Source organism: Martes martes (genome assembly GCF_963455335.1).
Source record: "Martes martes genome assembly, chromosome: 9".
In the NCBI taxonomy this organism is placed as follows: Eukaryota; Metazoa; Chordata; class Mammalia; order Carnivora; family Mustelidae; genus Martes; species Martes martes.
This window is the reverse complement of record NC_137896.1, coordinates 131063277-131076347: the sequence shown is the minus strand read 5'-3', so window position 1 is coordinate 131076347 and position 13071 is coordinate 131063277. Positions and strand designations below refer to the sequence as shown.

General features: G+C 48.2%; 1 protein-coding gene across 2 annotated transcripts in view; it reads left to right on the top strand.

Annotated features, from left to right (window-relative positions):
• The window catches only part of LPIN1 (lipin 1), a 130131-nt gene that overhangs the window by 35033 nt on the left and 82027 nt on the right, over positions 1-13071 (top strand). For both annotated transcript variants that reach the window (XM_080813327.1, XM_080813326.1), the window contains exon 2: positions 287-343. In XM_080813327.1, coding sequence (XP_080669453.1) covers positions 287-343 — 57 coding nt within the window. The remainder of the gene's footprint in view (positions 1-286; positions 344-13071) is intronic.

Here is a 13071-nt window from a genome sequence, read left to right as displayed (position 1 = left end):
AGGATGGCGCAGCAGGGGCGGGGGGAGGGCAGATTTATGACCTCGTAATGTGTCCCGTGTAACCCAGACCTCATACCCTCCGTGAACATGCTCAGAGAAAACTCAGCACGTCCTCTTCTTATTTAATTTCTTTTCTTTGAGCTATAAACACGTACCACACAATTCGCTGTGCTCGAGGGTATAGCCTAATGGGGTGTAGTATCTTCACAAGGTTGTGTGCTGTCATGACCACTGTCTATTTCCACAGCATTTCCATTCGTTAATTTCTCCTGTTCTTCTTTTTCAGATTCCAATGATGAGGGACCCTGGCTGGATTAGAAACGTGTGGCCTTCGAACATTAATGTGAGTGATGTTGCCATGAATGTACCGTTTGACCTTGACATTTCCAGGGGAGAGCAAGTGCTCTGATGAAGTGTGGCGTTCTGCTGTGGATACAAGCCGTCTCCCAACCAGGACCCCGCCCCTCCCCCATGCTGGCTGAGTTGGCTTGAGGCTCCTCCTGAGGGCTTGAGGAACACGGGATGAGCTGAGAACATTTTGGGTAATTTCTAACCTCTTCTCTCTGGATCCTTCCGCCCCCAGGCACAGAAATGATTTTGCTGCCTCCCAGATTTGAAAAGCCTTCCATGGCTCCCTAGTGCCCACAGGAAAAGGTTCATATTGGTACCCAAGCATTTGCTGGTTGCCCTGGTGGACTGCCCTTACGGTGGCTGCGGTCGCATGTACCTAACAAAAGCCCCCATGGCTCTCAAATCCCTTCTGCACATTCTGCTTCCTCCTCCTACGCCCTTTGGTTCCTTTGTCCTGCGTCGGTCCCCCTGCCCCTTGTGGCCCCCAAGCCTTGGGCTGATGTTTCCTGTGACTGTATTTAGTGCTTTGCAGACCACGGACCCTTCCTTTGGGAACTCCTGAGACTCCATGTCCCGCAGACTGAGGGCCAGCACCGTCCTCCGCCCCTTGCCCATTCTGGCTTCTGGGCTTGTCCTGGATATGGCCCGCGGAGCCTCCGTGTCTGGGAGCGGGGATTCTGCTGCAGCACTGGGGCAGCGGGTCCATGCTTCATCTCCAGTTTCTGTCTCGTAGTGTCCTCACCTTGCCTCAGAACTGTACCTTAGGCTTCAGCAACATCATGCGACCTGCTATATACCTCCGTGGGTCTTAAACCTGAGCTCTTTTCCTGTGGAGGATGGACTTGAGATAAGTTAGGGGGTGGTGAGGCTCAAGGAAAGGCTTTTGGGGGGCACCTGGGTGGCTCAGTGGGTTAAAGCCTCTGCCTTCGGCTCAGGTCACAATCCCAGGGTCCTGGGATCGAGCCCCACATCTGGCTCTCTGCTCCGCGGGGAGCCTGCTTCCTCCTCTCTCTCTGCCTGCCTCTCTGCCTACTTGTGATCTCTGTCTGTCAGATAAATAAATAAAATCTTTAATTAAAAAAAAAAAAAAAGAAAGGCTTTTGGAATGATCCGGGGAGGAAGAGAGACAGCCTGAACACTCATTTGTCCTGCTGTGGGCTGTCCTAAGCCTTGGGGATCAGAGTGAGGGTGGCATATAGTCTCTGGTCTCAAAGGGCTCCCAGTCTGGCGAGCCTGGAGAGCCAGGAAGAGAATGCAGAACAGAGGATTTGCCGGGGACTCGGGGGGCCGGGCGTGGTGCCAGAGGGAGAGGTTCTCCCGGGAGATGATTCCACAGGCTTCAGTTGAATGAATGAGGAAGACAGCTGAGGGAGGCCTTGTCCCAGGGACTCGGGAGGAGCAGGTTGTTTCTGAGGGGATTGGCAGGGACGGGGCCCAATCAGAGGCCAGGAATCCAGACCAGCAGGCGGTTAGTGGCAGTTAAGCCGGGAGTGAGGGGAGCCCCCCACCAAGGAGGAGAGTGGAGGTAGGAAGTCCCGGTGAGCGAGCCTCCCCTCCTGGCCGTGGGCTTGCAGGCTGGTGGTCACGAGGCAGTGAGGCTACTTCCCAGGGTCGAGTCCCCATTCCGTAGCCTGGGGGTGGGAGCCTACGGCCACCAAGTTTCCAGCCCCAGCCTCTGGCCGTGCACGGTTTGGTGGCTACAGCATACAAGAGAGGGAGGCCAGGAGAGGGAATAAACGGGATTCCTCCCGCACACCCTGCTCTGCCCCTCACACGGCTCATCTAGAAACAAGATCAGAAGCAATGGACAGAAGATGCCAAGCAGGAAGTTTCTGTCTCCAGGGTGGAGTGACAGGAAGTCTTGGGTGTCTAAGGCAGGAGAACTGGATTAGGAGGACCCGTCCTGGCCTTGGCCCCTGAGCCCTGCCACTTAAGAGTATGTGTGTCACCGAGCACGTTTGCTTGCTTCTCTGAGCTTCAGCGCCTCGTGCTCATGTGGGGAGTTCATGCAATCGTGAGCATAAGGTGCTTGCCGTCCAGTGCAAGGCATCGTGCAGAAGAGAAGCGGGGTTTGGAACTCAGCTCGGGTGGGTGGAGAGTTGAGAAGCAATTCAGAAAAAAAGGCTTCCAAGACAAAGCGTCTTATGCAGAGTCTTGGAAGAGCCATAAGTTAGCCAGGCCTGGAGGTATTCTAGAACAGCACTCTGAGTCCGGGCACCTGGGGCTTGTGGTAGAATCAGGTGAGTAGCGGGAGATGACAGTGGAGGAGAGCAGGAAGCAGGGGTGCTGATGGCACCGATGGGGGGGCTGGTCTACCTTCCTAAGGACCTTAGACTTTACTCTAGTGGTAATGGTAATGGGGATGGGTGGCCTGGAAGGTCCTAAAGCAGGCGATGCCTCCTCAGATCTGCAGCCCCATTAGAGGCCAGTTATGGGGTGGGCTTGGAGGCAGGGAGACCAGTCAGGAGTTCACGTTGGCCTCCTTGAGGGTCGAGTGTTTGTGGACCGTCTGGAGGTGTCCAGGAGGTAGCTGGATGTAAGGCCTGGAGCCGGGGGCAAGGTCTGGACTGGAAATACTGAACTGTGTATGGCTGCCGTCTCCAAGGGGAGGCTCTCTGCGTCTGTCCTGTCTCTGCAGCTCTGGCTCTGTCCTCACTGCTGGGCAGATGGGCTGGGTACCCAGGAGTCGGTGATGAGTGTCATGGTTTAGCTTTTCGTTCGAGGGCTCACCAGACATTAGAAGAAATAGCAGAATACAAAGTGGCACAGTGACAATGCTTTGTGACATGTGCCATCATGGGCTTACATGTGGTTCATTAGTACAGAGAAGCCAGTGACCGATTTTTCATGGACCTCAGGGACATCTGAGCAAAGCCTTCCCCCACGAGGTCTGGCTCTCTGGATGATGTAGCTCTGGGAAACAGAAATCCAAAGAAAAACCCACGCCCGGACACGCCCCTGCCTCCATTCCCACACATGCGTGCGTGTGCACACACACACACACACACACACACACACGCACGCACAGATTCATTCAAGACAGACAGCCTTGAATTCCAGAGGGACATTCAAGCAATGAAGTATTCACCCAAGCTCCTTAAGCCATCTTGCTCTGGGAGGGGAGAGAACGTGCTGAGCTGTTTGTTACTTGGAGCCTGGCACATCTTTCCTGCTGTGCTCCTAATGAGCAGCACTTGCGTGGAAAAGCCTCCCTCTTGGCCGGCCAGTGCTTGGATTGCAACATTTCTTGTAAGAGCAGCGATTCTCAGAATTCTGGGTTGTCCCGCTCTAGTTGCTTGAAACTTGTTGCTTTAGGCTTGAAAAGTTTGTTTTCCTTGCTGCTTTTAAGTTGAAAAAGGACTGGATTTAAAATGTAGTCTTCTTGGAAGGAGCACGTTCTGGCAGGAGGGTGGGTGGGTGGGTGGGAAGTGATTTTGTCTAGATTTAAATTTATTTTTGAAACATTTCATCAAAGCGCTCCATGTGCCTCGCTTCTAGAAAATCGGCTAGGAAATACCAGCCACGGTACACAGCCACGGTCTCCTGGTCCTTCCTCCGATCCGTTTTCCTGTCCCCTTTGCACGTTATCCTGGGATTCTGCTCTGCTGGGGGAGAACGTAGCTGGTTCTCGCAGAGCAGTAGGACAAATGCATTCTCCTTTCTTATACTCTGCCATTTGTGTATAATCTCACCCTGTTTTAGTTTGTTCTGTGTTCAGACTCTGCCCTTCTTATATACGGAGCATTTCCTCCAAGGTGTTCTTCTTGGGGCAGGTATGTTTTTTCCCTGAGGGCTTATCCTTGTCATGGGGAGAAACAGAAGCTTCCCATTCTCTGCCCCCCGCCCCCCCCCCCGTCCCCATACTGTCCTTAAGCTTTTCCCTTAGTCTGCTACTTGGAAACCCTCACATTCATTATGTTTAAGCCCTTACTTACTTCAAAATATATTTAATGTATGCCCTAAAAAGTACATTTAATAGGTACTTGAAATGTATTTAAATTTTAAATCTAAATTTTAAATTTACGTAAATGTTCTTTATTTTAAAAAGTTCAAACCATTTTAAACATATCTCAAACTGTTTTAAACATATTTTGAAACAGAAACTTGCTTTAATTGGAATCTGTCTTTTCTAACTGGATGGCCATGCTTTTCATACAGGTCGTTGGTTTTCCTATTTGACAAATCTTTACGTGGTCCTTATGTGACAGGTTCTTGTCTAAAAGCGTCATATGTGTTCAGTCATTGAGCGCCTCCCGGCAGCTCTGTAAGTCAGTCGTATTACTGTCCCTGAGAGATGTTGCGGCTGAGAGGTAGAGCTGCTTGCCCAGGTCATGCAGCCTGTAAGGACCGGGGTTAGGATTTGAACCCATACCTGTTGGCTCCAGACACGTTGTTGGTTAAGCACTAAAGAATGCCGCCTCCGGTAGAAGGTCCTCTGTTGAGCACTTTCAAATTCTTGTCATTTATTCCTTGCATTTAGTACCTTTGGCTGTGTCTGGCTTCCCAGACTCTCCGCTGTGTGTAGGCGCACTATTTGCCCCTCTCTCTGGGACACTTCCCTCCTCGCACTTGCTCGTATGTCCTACGTTGGAGGTGTGACATCAGGGGCCCCCATGAAGTCCACTGCTACCCAGACAAACATGCATTTATTTTACCTTTACTTCCAGATGTCGCATTCAATTTCAAGGAACAGAACTCAGAAACTTACAACAATGCAGAAAACAGGAGGGGCTTCTCCGGGGGCAAAGCTATGTAATCAGATTTGGAAGGCAAGAACGAAGGGAAAGGTGGCCTGCAGAACGAACACAGAGCAAGCTGTCCCCTGCACCCTCTGCAAAGGGGACTACGGCTGAGGGAGGGGCCACCAGCCCAGCAGAACCTCCAACAGGCGCTGGAGCCACACAGGCATCCCCCCTTTTTTTAAAAAGATGTTTAACCCCCACCATTGTACCTTGCACATAGTAAGCGCTCAGAAATGGCTTGTTCCATGAGTATATTCTTTGCGACTTCCCTCCTGCTTAATTCTTTTTTTTTTTTTTAAAGATTTTATTTATTTATTTGACAGACAGAGATCACAAGTAGGCAGAGAGGCAGGCAGAGAGAGAGGGGGAAGCAGGCTCCCCACCGAGCAGAGAGCCCAATGTGGGGCTCAATCCCAGGACCCTGGGATCATGACCTGAGCTGAAGGCAGAGGCTTTAACCCACTGAGCCACCCAGGCGCCCTCCTCCTGCTTAATTCTTGATAAGGCCACTGGTATTTTTAACATTAGTACCTGTGTACTTATTTATTTTTATTAAGATATTTATTTTTGTTAGAGCTGGGTTTTTTTTTTGTCATTTTTACTATGATGAATATATATTTGCAGCCAGGCATTATGATCCATGATATGACATTTAAGCATTCACTTAAAAATATGTATTGTGCAACTATTATGTGCCAGGCCCCGTGCTAGATACTTAAACAGAAATGGTCTTTTCCTTCCTACAGACTTTGTCTCCTGAAGAGAGATTTTACAATCATTGCACAAACAACTGGAAAATTTGAACTATAACAAATACTTCAAATAAAAGATACATAGAATAGTAAGAATGTCTAGCAGGGAAAATTGATATAGTAGTGATGGGGAGGGTAGTGATGGTTGAACTAAGGTTGAAGAATGAGTGGAAGGTAATCAGGTAAAGAGGGGATAGGATTCCAAGGAGAGGGAGAAGCACATCCAAAGGCCCTGTGGTAGAAGGGAACGAAATGGAAATGGTCCAGTGTGGCTTGAACTTGGACTCCATGAGAAACAGTGGAATCAGAGTGGTGGTGACACTTGATATGTAATCAGATGTTTGATGCTGATGCTGGAGGAGCATGTGTGTGCACGTGTGTGTGTGTGTGTGTGTGTGTGTGTGTGTTAGGGTGATGTGCCCTCATTCTGATGCTCTCTAGCTGATCCCTCTGTCTCTGGGTCTCCTGAGCACCCCAGGGCCGGGTGGAGCGTTGCCTGAGCTAGATCATGCTGCTGTGGGTTCAATGTTACAAAGCAGAGTGATAAATCGGAACAGTGTTGGCTCAGGGCTGGATGCTCGTCTGCCCACCCCCACCCCTGGCCTCCGTCCCTCCCTCCTATTTAAAATTCAAGAAGCTCAGAATGTCCTCTGATTCAGTTCATGATGCCCAAACCTTCACTTACCTTTCCCAGGGGAGGGACCAGGGGGAGGAGAAAGTATTGGGTAGGATGTTACCTGTTTTAAAATTCAAGTGAATTTGCATCAATTTCTTCTTTTGAAACTATCTCAGTATTCTTTGAAATGATTAGAGATGCCCAGTGGTGCCATGGGTGCTGGATGGACAGTGAAGCCTATGTGTGTTTGGGGGGGATGGACAGGCAGGGCTGGTGTACCCCCCATGAAGTCACATCACAGACAGGTCAGAGCTCATGAACTTCTGTCCCCACTTCCTTGTTCTCCAATGTGGAGCCTGAGGTCTTGAGGTGACACATGCAGGGTCTCGTAAGTGACAGAGCACAGAAGGGAAACCAGGTCACTTTCCCAGAGCCACGCCCTGCCCAGGACACACCAGATTCCACAAAGAACTAGAGATTTTTTTTTTTTTTAAATATCCTCACTGTTCTGGGAGGAAAAGATAAGAATTTCCCTCTGGGGACTTGGGATACTTCCAGATAGAATCTGGGATCTGGCTCAGGGGCAGATCTGGAACTCTTCTGAGACCAGCTTATACTCGGGAGCATTTTATTTTTTGAGAGAGAAGAGGGGCAGAAAGAGGATCTTTTTTTTTTAATCAATTTTTTCAGATTTTTAAATTATTCATTTGATACAGATACAGAGAGAGAGAGAGAGAGAACAAGCAAGGGGAGAGGCAGAGAGAGGGGGAGAAGCAGACTCCCCGCTGAGCAGAGAGCCTGACACAGGGCTCGATCCCACGACCTGGAGATCATGACCTGAGCCGAAGGCAGAGGCTTAACCATCTGAGCCACCCGGATGTCCTGCAGAAAGAGAATCTTGAACAGGCTCCATGCCCACATGGAGCCTGATGTGGGGCTTGATCTCATGACACTGAGATCATGACCTGAGCGGAAATCTAGAGTCAGACATTTAACGGACTGAGCTACCCAGGCGCCCCTCTCAGGACCCCTCTAGACATAGTTCTTTAGTCTCTTCTTTCCTCTTGGGGCAGAAGCCTCCATGGCCTTCTCTGCTCCCAGACACCCCAGTCATCTTTGAGGGGAGCGTGTGTGTGTGAGTGAGAATAGCTAAGCTCGATCCAGCAGAATCGGAGGGCAGGGTTCCCACCTCGGCTTGCCCGTCTTCACACAGACCACCATTCCTTTCTGTGTTGCTCTGGTGTGGTACAGGGAAGCCTAAGCCAGAATTCTTCTATTTTTTCCATTAAGATATGTGTTTTTATTTTTCACTCTATTTCTTATTAAGTTTTTAATTTTAATCCCGGTGTAGTTAATGAAAAGTGTTATATTAGTTTCAGGTGTACAATATAGTGATCAGCAATTCTGTACGTTACTTAGTGCTCATCACAACAAGTGTCCTCCTTCATTCCCGTCACCTACTTCCCCCATCCCTCCACCCACCTCCCCTCTGGAAACCATCAGTTTGTTCTCTGTAGTTAAGTTTTTTCTTCGTGCGTCCCTCTCTGTTTTTTCTTCCTTTGCTCATTTGTTTCTTAAGTTCCATGTATGCATGAAATCATAAGATATTTGTCTTTCTCTGACTGACTTTGCTTCCTTATACTCTCTAGATCCATCCATGTTGTTGCAAATGGTAGGATTTCCTTCCTTTTTTATGGATGAGTAATATTCCATTGTGTAGACATACCACATCTTCTTTATCCATTCATCTATCTGTGGACACTTGGCTGCTTCTGTAATTTGGCTATGGCCGATAATGCTGCTGAAACAGAGGGGTGTCTGTATCCTCTGGAATTAGGGTTTTTGTATTTCTTTGCTAACCTAGAATTCTCCCATTGATTTTTTTTTTAAAGATTTTATTTATTTATTTGCATAGAGAGATCACAAGTAGGCAAAGAAACAGGCAGAGAGAGGGGGAAGCAGGCTCCCTGCCCAGCAAAGAGCCCGATATGGGGCTTGATCCCAGGACCCTGGGATCATGACCGGAGCCAAAGGCAGAGGCTTTAACCCACTGAGCCACCCAGGCGCCCCTCCCATTGGTTTTGTAAAAGACACAGCCGTTCTTTCTGGAAGACAGGGAGAAGGAGAGCACTAATTCGTTGAGTCAGGGCTGGGAGAAGCAGTGGAAATTCTAGTTCAACTTGTTGCCTTATGTTTGGGAAAACTTGCACAGCCCCTTTCTGACTGGGGGTCCGGCTGGGAACTCTTGGGTTCCAGACAGCGCAGGTTGTCTGCATGGTTCTGACCTGTCTCCCTAGGTCTTTTTCATTACGATCACAGAGTTTCCGGAACGTACAGACAAATGTAATCGTGTTCTTCCACGTCAGCCCTTGACATTAGGTCTCCGTTCTGTCTCCATTCCTCCATGTTCCACTCCCTACACCAGGCTTTTTTGCAGGTCACACGGCTTCGGTTATTATTAAAAACTTGGAGAGTGGTTCAGCCTTCCCTTTCATGCTGGATCATCTTCTTACAAATGGGCCTGCTGCCGTCCTTATGGCCCTCAGGTCTGATGGTCACACTGGATGTGGTTATGCAGGTGTGGTCTGACCCATGGAGAAGACTAGCAAAAATTTCCTTTGTTTCAGGCTAACAGACATATATCCATGCAGCCTGATATCACAGGGTTGGGAAAATGCAAAGCTACATGATCTCATTCTCTGGAGGTTGACAGGTTGTTGTTACAAGAGCTGGAGTTTTGGGGCCTGTTGAATATGCTGGCTTCAGTAACACCCCTTCTGGTCTCCATAGCCTATCGCACATGGGTGTACACTTTTGAAGAGGAGAATCACAAATTAAGAAGCAAGTGAATATTTTTTAGCCTCCAAATTTTCACAAGGGAGGGTTGACAAGATCTGGAGAAACTAGAGAAAAGACTAGTAAAATAAAATAAAATGATAAAAAGGAGAAAAGACTAGTATTTAGTGGAAAGGATCTGTAGATCTTTTAGGTACTGCTGTTTCCATTTGCATACTCTCACCCAGGACAGCTGAACGTGCTACATTTGCACGCTTTATTGAATGGTGCTGTGTTGAGTAATGACAAATCAACAAAACAATGTACAAATCCCAGGCAGTTACTGGAACCTACCACCCAGCCTTTTGGCATTAGAGCATTCTTTTTAGGACTCTGCAGTGACCACGAATCTATCCAAGGCAGCATGAGCTAGAGACGAAAGATAAAAAAAATTCTCTTCCTTATAAGAACTTGTTTTTCAAATGTACCTTTTCCATGGGGATTCAAAATCACCATCCAAAGATGTGGGAAGGGATTAGATGTTTCGTGTGTCTGGAAGATTGAGGGCTGGCTCCAGTTCTGGATTTGCCCAAAGAACGAGGTGGCCCGTGGTTCATGAATCGGTATTTTAAAATTTCACCTTCTACTCTGATGTGTAGCATTTGGTAGTAAGCATTCTCACCGTGCCCCAAAACTGCTTGTGAGAGGACAAGCCCACTCCATTCTTGGGTTCCCAGGGTCACATCCGAGCAGACTTTATTTATTTTTTTGGAAGATTTTATTTATTTATTATTTGAGAGAGAGAGGGATTGTGTGCATGGGTGTGCAAGTGAGCATGAGCAGGGGCAAGGGAGGGAGGGAAAGAGAGGGAGAGGGAGAGGGAGAGACTCTCAAGCAGACTCCCCACTGGGCGTGGACCCCCCCCCCCACCAACATGGGGTTCACTCTCATGACCCTGAGGTCATGACCTGAGACGAAATCAAGAGTAGGATGCTCAACCAACTGAGCCATCCAGGTCCCCTCTGAGCAAAGACTTTAGATGCTTGTACAGAAGTAACTGTCTTATTTTAAAGGATTCCATTCTGACCATAGAATGAACTTCCATTGTTATCACCAGTTTAAATCTATTTTTAGTTGATTGGACAACAATTCAGTGATTGTATCTTGTAACTATTCATTTCCCCCTATGACTGAGGCTTCATATGACTCTGGGGACCAGACTCAGCTCTGAATCCAGTGCTGGGTTCAAACTAGCCCAATGCAGCAGCCTTACTAAGTCCTCATTCATTTTTTTTCTCTCTCTGGGCACCATCATGTGCTGACATCACAAGCCCAGGGGGGTGGTCACAATGCTGCCACCCAACAATGAGCTTTTCCTAGAGCCCCTGCAGGGGAAAGGATGATGAGAAAGGAGAGAAAATGGGAGGAGGGGGGTGCTGAGGGACAAGACCAAGAGAAAGAGAGAAGGGCAAGACCAGGAAGGAACCAGCCATGCCTATTCTAATGACAGTCAGTAAGTGGTGGCCAAGCCAGCTAAGAACCAGACAACCCGGAGAATGAGGAAGGTCGACCAGCAGGCCAAAGCTCCCGTGAAGAGGGTCTCCCATCTGAAGTTAATGGAAGGTGAAAGGGGTTCTGACAATATGCTCTCCAAGTGGGGGAGACCAGGCTTTCCTTCGGCGGTTGAGGTAAATGGCAGGCACAATGAGGGTCTAAATGCTTCCCCATGTTATATGTCAGAATCTCCCCATGCTGGCTTCTCAGGCACAGAACTCCCTGGAGAATGGAATCGGTGGCTGACATTGGGGGACACAAAAGCCGATTACGAGGCTCTGGGAGTTTCGATTCCACCTTCTGTGAGTTGGTTTGCGCTGGGCTTTTATACGAGCCTCTTCATCTAGTAAGTGTCATTGATTGCCTTCTCGTGGAGTCCTTTTAAGAACACTGAACCTGGCCATAAATGGCCATATGATAAAATTCTAATTTATACAAATGATTTTTTCCCCAATATTTTACCTCATTAACATGGAAAATGCAAGGGAAATGCCATTGAGATGGGTGCGCAAGCCACTGACATTGAGCGTGTTTTCAGGGGATTCTCCAAGTTGGTGCCCAACCGGAATCTCCAGTCTGATTCCCGTTAGAAGGACAAGAGGCAGTAGGGACGGGAAGTTCCATTCCCACGCCAGGATCCAAGGAGCCCACAGCACCCTTGCGAAGTAGGTGAAATTTGCCCTTGGCTCCCCACTCTGGTTCCCTGCCCTCTCGCCCCGCCCCACCCCCTACCAGTTCCCTCCTCTTTCCTCCTTCTGTTCCGCAGAGCAGAGGTATCTGTAGTACCGAGAGTAATTACTCATGCAATAGTAATTAGCAAACATTTAAAGGAAGTTCAATTTCATCGGGATTTTAAGACCATCGTTTTTTTCTTTGTTTTGTTTCTGAATTGGGATGGGGTGGGAGTCAGACCTCTTGAAGCAGCCAGTCTCTATAGACAGATGCTCACACCAGGGCCCCTGGCAGGGAAACCTGTGACGGTGGTTCCCGAAGCACTTTTTTCTTCCTGGCTCTCTGGCCCTTCTTTAATGGGTAGTTGGGGAAACAAATAAGGAATCAGTTTTCCCCACAACCAAAGAGGACTTAACTGAGGGGGAGTTATAGGGACTCACATTTCATAGCATGGAGTCAGCCCTGCAGAGATGCTGCTGCTACACCTCACCTTGAACCTGGGTGGTGACTGGCGGTATTATTGCCAGAGCTCTCCATTTACATGGACTTAGAAATGGGTGAATTTGGAAATGTGTTGCCCCTTTATCAATTCTCCATGACAGTCAGCTCCCAATTACAGCTTGACCCCTCCAGCTTGACCTGGATATGTAGACTATCATACAAATTGTCTTCCTTAATTGTCTTCTGCTGCCCACCCCATGTGGTCTGCCCATCATGGCCAAGTTCAATTTCATAAAATGGAGATTTCATAATGTTTCAACCTTTACTTATAAAAGTTTTTGTTGGCTCTCTGGGGCCTTTAGGATAAAGCACTAACTTAGGTTGCCATTTGAAGCCATGATGTGTTGGTCTCAGCCTGCCTTTCCTACTAACCACTCAACAAACCCATAAGGGCATTTTTTCTTTGGCAACCTGCACAGTGAATACCGAACACATTTTGGACTTTACCACTGCCAGACTTTTGATAAACTTGCAGCTCCACCTCTACCCCCAGACTCGACCCCAGATCTCTTCTGTACTCTGTATCTCTTCTGTATTTCTGTTGGTTGTCATTGATGATCCTTCAAGGTCTGGATCAAACCACCCTCCCAGCTTCCTTTTTTTTTTTTTTTAAAGATTTTATTTATTTATCTGACAGAGATCACAAGTAGGCAGAGAGGCAGGCAGAGAGAGGAGGGGTAAGCAGGCTCCCCGCTGAGAGCAGAGAGCCTGATTCGGGGATCGATCCCAGGACCCTGGGATCATGACCTGAGCTGAAGGCAGAGGCTTTAACCCACTGAGCCACCCAGGCACCCCTCCCAACTTCTTAAATAAAGACTGTATCCTCTTTTTCTATCTAGAACTCACTGTGCTCTTTCTCCCAGACTCCTTGGGCCTTTGGGTCTTTATTAATCACTTGATACTAAGAGTAGGTGGCGATGTTGAATGAGTGATCCAATGTTTTAATACTACACTGGAAAATTTATTCAGATTCCACCAGTTTTTCTACCAATTCCTTTTCCTGTTCCAGGATTCTCAATGGCAGTGAGTTGAGGTCTCCTTCGTCTCCTCCAGTCTGTGACTATTCCTCAGTCCCCTTTCTTTCACGATCTCAACACTGTTGAAGAGC